This window comes from Phoca vitulina, unplaced genomic scaffold (genome assembly GCF_004348235.1).
Source record: "Phoca vitulina isolate PV1807 unplaced genomic scaffold, GSC_HSeal_1.0 scaffold59, whole genome shotgun sequence".
Taxonomy (NCBI): domain Eukaryota; kingdom Metazoa; phylum Chordata; class Mammalia; order Carnivora; family Phocidae; genus Phoca; species Phoca vitulina.
Window position 1 is genome coordinate 8746016 of NW_022589762.1, and position 8852 is coordinate 8754867.

General features: G+C 40.6%; 1 protein-coding gene across 1 annotated transcript; it reads left to right on the plus strand.

The window, feature by feature from the left end:
- Nucleotides 1–2028: 2028 nt before the first annotated feature.
- APOBEC1 (apolipoprotein B mRNA editing enzyme catalytic subunit 1) lies at nt 2029–8504 on the plus strand. Its single transcript, XM_032390688.1, has 5 exons — nt 2029–2081; nt 5150–5177; nt 6635–7032; nt 7405–7523; nt 8217–8504. Exons 1-5 carry the CDS (start codon nt 2066–2068, stop codon nt 8361–8363), a joined length of 708 nt encoding a protein of 235 aa, XP_032246579.1. The 5' UTR covers nt 2029–2065; the 3' UTR covers nt 8364–8504.
- Nucleotides 8505–8852: the final 348 nt, after the last annotated feature.

Below are 8852 nucleotides of genomic sequence, written 5' to 3' on the forward strand. Positions count from 1 at the left end.
CAGTGTCCATCACCCAGTCACCGCATCCCTCCCACCCCACCCCCCACTCCAGCAACCCTCAGTTTGTTTCCTGAGATTAAGAATTCCTCGTATCAGTGAGGTCATATGATACATGTCTTTCTCTGTTTGACTTATTTCTCTCAGCATAATACCCTCCAGTTCCATCCACGTCGTTGCAAATGGCAAGATCTCATTCCTTTTGATGGCTGCATAATATTCCATTGTATATATATACCACATGTTCTTTATCCATTCATCTGTCGATGGACATCTTGGCTCTTTCCACAGTTTGGCTATTGTGGACATTGCTGTTATAAACATCAGGGTGCACGTACCCCTTCGGATCCCTACATTTGTATCTTTGGGGTAAATATCCAGTTCTGACTCTGATTCTTTCGCACCACTCTTATAAGGATACTTTTGATAGGATAATAGGATAAGGGTACTCATGATAGGATAATCTTCTTACCCCAAGATCCTTAACTTAATCACACCTGCAAAGTCCCATGTGCCATTTTAAGATACCACACTTATAGATTTCAGATATTAGGAGGCAGACATCTCTGAGGGGCCCTTCTTCTACTTACCACAAATACAACTTTGAAACACTTGGCTTCTGAAGGACCTGCATTTATGATGTGGCACTTCTGCCCCTTCTTCAAAACTCTAACCTGCCCCTTGAACAACTGCTTTACTTGCAGAAACTCTAGTTTGACTTTCATAATTAAGGAATGTCTTATATTTAGGGCTCAGGTAGAGGGTTCATGGTACTTGAGATTCAAATTCAGCAGCTCTAGATCTGAGACGCTAGAGGAAGGGAGACTTAGGTCTTGAAAGTGACCTCAATTCTGGGAGTCTGTGCTGAAACTCAGAGATGCCTGAGCCAGGGGTCAGGCAACAGGAGGCAATGGTAATCTGGAGCACAGTATTCACTTTCTCAAGAAGAATGAAAAAGCAGAAGTGGACTTGGCCATACACTTCACCTTAGCTTCAAAAAGGAAGAGAGATCACCTAAGACTTGTACACTAATTACCCAACTTCGAGGCCAAAGTTCTTCTGATTTTGCATCTAACAGTGCCCTTCCCCATTCCAACAGGACTGAGGGCAAAGAGCAAAATAGGAGGAAGTTAGAAATATGAGAGAGGCAGAAGAGCATTTATAGAAAAACAAATAAGGGGCGCCTGGGTGGCTCAGTCGTTAATATTAAAAGGGAAGTCCATAGTGTCTTCACCAGGTAACATTGAAGGTCTTCAGATTATACAAACAGGTTAATTCTCTCTTCCCTTTGTTCTTCCTTTGTGCTCTCGAATAAGGAATGATGGGTCAGTGTTAATTTAAGGAGAAGGAAAAACTAAATTCAGATGTTATCAGGGGTTAAGCGTCTGCCTTCGGCTTGGATCGTCCAGGGATCAAGCCCCAAGTGGGGCTCCCTCCTTGGTGGAAAGCCTGCTTGTCTATATCCCTCTGCTGCTCCCCCTGCTTGTGCTCTCTCCGTGTCTGTCTCTCTCTGTGTCAAATAAAAAAAATTAAAAAAAAAAAGAAAGAAAGAAATTCAGATAGCCTCAGTGATTTACTCTATTGGATTAATTATTTGAGGAGTGCCTGGGTGGCTCAGTTTGTTAAGCGTCTGCTTTTGGCTCAGGTCATGATCCCCGGGGTCCTGGGTCCAGGGACCTGGCCCCACAGTAGGCTCCCTTGCTCAGTGGGGAGTCTGCTCCTCCCCCTCCCTCTGCCGCTCCCCCTGCTTGTGCTCTCTCTCTCGATAAATAAAATCTTTATTAGCACATGCTCTAACCAGCTGAGCTAACTGGCCAACCCAATAAATAAATTCTTTTAAAAAAAGGATTAATTATTTGAATCATAAGCTTTCTTATCAACATAGTGATACAAATCCCCACACCTTGTATAATCAAGATACCCAGTAATTGCCTGAGACTCAGGACTGAGTCATCCTCTGCCCAAGCCAGGTAGCAGTGGTCACACCTACCACGTTCAGGCATGTTGTTGGTAAGAGCAATCCACACAATAATATAGTTCCAGGGGAGAAGTCCAGTGACAGAGCACCATGGCTTCTGACAAAGGTAAACGGGACCCAGGGGCCTGGTAAATTCTGTATTCTTGAAAAGGGCAAAATCTGTGTGTGTGTGTGTGTGTATGTGCATGTGTATGTGTGTGTGTGTGTCCTGCCTGTGCTTGTGTCTTAGGCATTTTTCAACTTTCCTATTTATTAATATATTGATATTATTCTTAAACAGGGTTTATTATTGTTATTAATACTAACTATTCACATCCACAAATTATTTTGGTCAAATGACACCAAATCAATGCTTATTTCACCATAATAAAAAATTAAGTAAAAAATACAACTGTTAATTAACAGTTTAAAATAGCAACAGAAGTGAAAGCACAAGGGCATGTTAATTGATATTTTAAGGTTCAGTTACTTAATGTTGGAGAAATCTGTGGGAGAGGGAGAACACTTCAGGTTGTGGAAGGAAATGATTTTCAGCTGAAGTGGGATTTGAGCTGGATCCTGAAAGGGTAGAATTTGGATTGGCAAAGAGGAAGAGAGTCCTGGTTGACTGACACAAAGAACTTGAGAGAATTTACAAAGATTGTGTGTGGAAATACAAAGAGTAAACTGGTTAAGCTATAGGAGAGTCTGGGGAAATAATCTGCAGTGAGATTAGAAAGCAAAGCTGGAGGGGCGCCTGGTGGCACAGTTGGTCATGCAACAGACTCTTGGTTTTGCTCAGGTCATGATCTCAGGGTCTGGATCTCAGGGTCATGAGATGGAACCCCAAGTTGGGCTCTGCGCTCAGCCAAGAGTCTGTTTGAGGATTCTCTCTCTGCTCCTCCCCGCCACTCTCTCTCTCCGTATCTCTCTCAAATAAATAAATAAATCTTAAAAAAAAAAGGGGGGAAGCAAACCTGGAATGATATTATGGAGGACTTTGAATGCTAGGCTAAGGAAAATGAGGTTGATCTTTTTGGTCAGAGAAGATCTTTGGAGAATTTGTGACTAGCATAACAATGACTAAAATAGTGCTTTATTTTTTTTATTATTTTATTTTATATTTTATTTTATTTTATTTTATTTGAGAGAGAGAGAGAGCAAGTGATCAGGGGAAGGAGCAGAGGGAGAGAATATCCAAGCAGACTCCCACTGAACAAGGAGTCTAACGTGGGGCTTGATCTCACAAGCCATGAGATCAGGGCCTGAGCTGAATCCAAGAGTCAGATGCCTAACCAGCTGAGCCACCCAGGTGCCCCTTATTTTATTTTTTTCAGAGGAGGGGAGAGGCAGAAGGGGAGAGAGAATCTTAAGCAGGCTCCACACCCAGGGTGGCTCGACTTGGGGTTCAATCTCACAACCCTGAGATCATGACCTGAGCCAAAATCAAGAGTTGGATGCTTAACCAACTGAGCCCTAAAATAGTGCTTATATACCACCTTAATAGGAAAAGCAGAGAGGCAGAAGAGCACTTATAGAAAAACAAATAAACTTTTAGGAAATCTAGATGGGCCCTTGGGAGACTAGACGGACATATTATGGTTTTGTGACAATGTCTGTGAGGGTGTGTATCTTGAGTGGTAAGAGTCGAACTCTCCTGGTTTGTTCCAGGGGATGGGGCTTATGACAGTTGATTTCTTTTGAGTTCTTGTGGAAGGCTCCGCTTATAGGAAAATAAAGGATTTCAGAAGAAGGCAGTCTATTTTTGAATGTCTTCAGATCCAAAATAATTTTTATGCCTCAGTGGCACATTGTGGACCCCTCAACACACACACAGACACACACACACACACACACACACACAGCCTTGGGCAAAATGCCTTCTGTTTTGGAGGAAGTGTCTTCCAGGTGTTGTGACTCTTCTTGGCTTAAAAACACCACCTCAGAGTTAAGGTTTACCAGCAGGATAGACTGAACATCCTGGCTGCATCTCTGCACAGCTACTTCCCCCTCAGGGGTGGCAATGACTTGTGCGTCTCTCTGGCCCACGGAGAAAGGGTATCATGTGGAAGGAACCTTTTGCTCTGTGTCTCCTCTTTCTTGGAAAAGAGAGATTGGTAATAATGACAATTGAGCCTTTCAATTTATGATCCTTTTCTCCCACTTCCCCAAATTTTAGCTTTCAAATAACCAGGGAGCAAACCCTTAACATGAGTTCTTGTTGTCAAAATAAATGTCCATGTTCCTCCAAATAAAACAAATGACTTGCATTTCTGCTCTCAGAGTTTTACAGGCCAGTGCCCATTTCATCCCCAAAGCTCTGAGTCTTGAGAGGCATGGGCCTCTAAAATCCAGTACTTGAACTTGAATAGTCCTTACATGCTCTAATGGCTTCTAGGACACTTCGAATAAAATCCATGGCTTAGAATATAAACTCCATGAACATAAAGATAGGGATTTGTTTTGTTCCCTGTTCCTGTACTTCAAAGAGTCCCTAACATTTAGTAGGCCCCTCATTAATAGCTCTACCGACTGAGCCAGCCAGGCACCCCGGTGTGTGGTTTTTAATTAAGAAACTGCCAAACTGTTTCCTAGAGGGGCTGTACCAATATACATTCCCACCAGCAATATATGAGAGATATACTTTCTCTGCACTTTCTCTGTGGTTCTCTCTCTCTCTTATAGCTATCCTATAAAGGATAGTAATGAGATTCATTCAGTCATTTGCTCAATAAATATCTATTACTAGCCAACATGTTTCAGGCAGTGTGATAGGGTCTGGAACAAGATATACATAATCCATACCTCACATAATTTACAATTCGGTATTATTATAGGCATATAAATAACAGTCAAAATACAGCATGATTGCTATGATGAAGGAAGTACAAGAAGCTATGGAAACACTTAGAAATTACACATAGGAGCCTCTGAGGAATGACTTTCTCATTGCACTTAATCATTCTTGTTGGAGCCTTAAGGAAGGTTACTTGGTTTGGGATTGGGCAAACAGATTTCGGCAAAGCCCTTAGAAACTTGCTTTTCTTGATGGTCCAATTCAATTAATACAGGAGAGAATCTTTTAACTCCATTTTCTGATATGGTTCGCAGGTTTGAAAGAACAGAGTATTTTTTTGTTAGCTAAATTTGTATGTGGGGGTTATCTGACATAATCAATCATCTCTTGGTCAACAGGTCCCTCAGCTGGAGATGCCACCTTGAGGTAAGAATAATACCATCATAGTGAGCATCTAATTCAGCCAAGAATAAGTGGATTTAAGAGCTGTAGGACTATAGCTTTCCATATTTTTCCTTTCTTCTTTTATCATGCTCCCACTCTTTCTTTTTTGTCTTCTCTAACTTCATTCTCTGTGAGTATTGCTTTCTATATCTTTGCTTGTATGTCTTTTGGGTTTTGTTTCAATAAATTACCTTCCAGCTTTGTTCCATTGTTGCCTTACCTTTGTTTCTTCTCTGTTTAAATCACATGATTGGATAGCCATTAGTGAAAAGTCCAGAGAACTCATTTGTCACTTTGATTTCATCTTTTTGTTTTATACTATATGCCCATTTTTTTGGATGTAGCATTATAACAGGGGGTCTTCTGTCAGGGAATATATTATTTCATGATGGGTGGAAGGAATGATCTATGTAATAAATAAATGTAATACTTTAGGCATGAGTGGAAATATTAGGATGTAATAACAAGCTGATGACTCAACCATATTGCAAAGAGTCCTCAGCACAATCCTGAGCCTCCCCTGAGTTCCAGCTGTGACGCATGGAAAATATTAAATCTAAAGACGTCATTGGGAGGGGCACCTGGCTGGCTCAGTCAGTAGAGCATGTAACTCTCGATCTCAGTGTTTTAAGTTTGAGCCCCACATTGGGTGTAGAGATTACTTAAAAATAAAATCCTAAAAAAAAAAAAATGAATAAAGATGTCATTGGGAGCAGTTTGAATTTTTTTCTTATGAGGAATTAGGATACAGAATTTAATGTGGAAGAATCCTGAGGTTGACTCTCTCTCTTCTCAGACTTGGCAATAGAATCTTGTTGGTGATTTGAGGCTTCTACACCTAAAATCTAGTTAGAGTCCATTGAGTCATGAAGATTAACGATTGTGTGAAGATTGGGACATGGCAACTCCATGGTGAGACAGAAAGATTAGACTATAAAGAGAAGCCTTTAAAAGTGAAACAAGGACACATTTATACCTGAATTCTAAATTACCAGGTAATGGTACAGAGACAGTGGTGACCAAATAACATGAGTTGGGAAAAATCTCTTCACTATGCTTGTGAGAGAAACTCTGATAATTCAAATGGACCTCCCTAGATAACTTTGAAAAACAGAAAAAAAAAAGTTTCCTGAGACGTCATGTTTTATTTTTTCTAAAGATTTTATTTATTTATTTGACAGAGAGAGTGGGAACACAAGCAGGAGGAGTGGGAAAGGGAGAAGCAGGCTGCCCGCCGAGCAGGGAGCCCGATGCAGGGACTCGATCCCAGGACCCCGGGATCATGACCTGAGCCGAAGGCAGACGCTTAACAACTGAGCCACCCAGGCACCCCGAGATGTCATGTTTTAGATCTGCCTGATAGAAGAGGGGAGGAGGAAATGATTTCAAGTTCCCTCTAAAGACAGCATGACAACATGGGAGTGCTTTTTGTATTTCAGGAGGAGAATCGAACCCTGGGAATTTGAAGCCTTCTTTGACCCCAGAGAACTCCGTAAAGAGACCTGCCTGCTCTATGAAATCCAGTGGGGCACAAGTCATAAGATCTGGCGAAACTCAGGCAAAAACACTGCCAACCATGTGGAAATCAATTTTATAGAAAAATTTACCTCAGAAAGACAGTATTGCCCATCCATCCGCTGCTCCATTACCTGGTTCCTGTCCTGGAGCCCGTGTTGGGAATGCTCCAAGGCTATTAGAGGATTTTTGAGTCAACACCCTAGTGTGACTCTGGTTATTTATGTAGCACGGCTTTTCTGGCATATGGATCCACAAAACCGTCAAGGACTCAGAGACCTCATTAACAGTGGTGTGACTATCCAGATTATGAGAGTCCCAGGTAAAAACAATGAACAAAGAATCTTGAGTGTTTATGAGAGACCGTGGTGCTGGCATGTTTCAAGGCCAGGAGATTGATTATCCCACTCTGGAAGTCTCAGAAGTGAAAGTCCAAAATAACGTAAGATAGGACCGGGTCTGAATTTCACAGTAAGGAAGTATCAAAAAGAGGACTCCTTTCTCCATTCCTGCCACTATGACCTCTCAGCCATCTTCATCTTTTTTCTTTTTTAGGGATTCTGGGGGAGTGTAGCCCTTCTCCAATGACAAAGAGGCTAATAGGCTTTGTATAAAGTATATCTATAAGTTAGGCTCCCTTTAAAGTAACTTTCTGCTGTATTTGTTGAATGAACCAAGATTTGTGTTTCCTCAGAGTATGCTCATTGCTGGAGGAATTTTGTCAACTACCTACCTGGGAAAGAAGATCACTGGCCAAGATACCCTGTGCTATGGATGAAGCTGTATGCACTGGAACTCCACTGCATAATTCTAGTAAGTTACTTTAAGGGGTAGAGATTCTGATGCCAAAAGAAGCATCCTTCTTCAAACTTCTTTTTTGATGAATTGACATGTACTTTCCTCACCATTTCTTTGCCATTTATATTGAAATTTGGTTATTTAACTACTTGATCCACCTGAAGAAAATGTGAGAACAAAACAATCTCTTTGTAGGAAGAAAGAGGGAGAAGGGAGTGGATAAACTGGTCTAAGATATATGTGGACTCCACGTTAACTTGATATTATTATCATTATTATTACAACACTTGCTAGCTCTACAGAATTGCAGATATTCTCCTTTCCCATATTGGTTTGTGCCATCCTATTGAAGAAATAAATGGAGGTGTCCCATTTGTATTCTCTTCAAAGTTGTTTAATAGTCTTCCAACTAATGTTTTAAAATGTTTGTGGTAGGGGCATCTGGGTGGCTTAGTCAGTTAAGTGGCAAGCTTTTGATTTTGGCTCAGGTCATGGTCTTGGGGTCCTGGGATCAAACCCCACATCAGGCTTCACGCTCAGCAGGGAGTCTGCTTGAGGATTCGCTCTCCCTCTGCCCCTCCCCCCCTCCTGCTCACACTTCTCTCTCTCTCTCAAATAAATAATTAAATCTTAAAATAAGATAAAATAAAATGTTTCTGGTAATAATAGTATGAAGAAAAATATTATTCTAACTTTTTTTTCTTCCAGAGTCTCCCTCCCTGTTTAAGGATTTCAAGACGTCAGAATCAGCTTACATTGTTCAGACTTACTCTTCAAAATTGCCATTATCAAATGATTCCACCCCATATCCTTTTAGCTACAGGGTTGATACAAGTTCCTGTGACTTGGAAATGAATAGAATGGTTCCTTGTGTACACTGTTTCTGTAGCAGACACTGAAGACCCACGGGAGAGTGAGTGCCACTAGAATGTAGAAAATTTCAGTTTGTGTTTCTATATACCAACAACAAATCTGAAAAAAGAAATTTTTAAAAATCCCATTCATTATTGCATCAAAAGTAATAAAATACTTAAGAATAAATTTAACTAAGGAAGTGAAAGGTTTGTGCTCTGTGAAATCTTGGATATTGACGAAAAGACATTGGAAAACAGGTAAATGAATGAAAAGATATCCCATGTTCATGGGTTGGTAGAATTAATATTGTTAAAATGTCCATACTACCCAAAGTGATCTGTAAATTCAATGTAATCCTTATCAAGATTTTATTGGCTTTTTACAGAAATATTAAAAAAATTCTAAATTTCATATGAAACCACAAAAGACCCTGAAAACCCAAAACAATTCTGAGAAAGAAGAACAAAGCCGGTGGCATCACACTTTGTA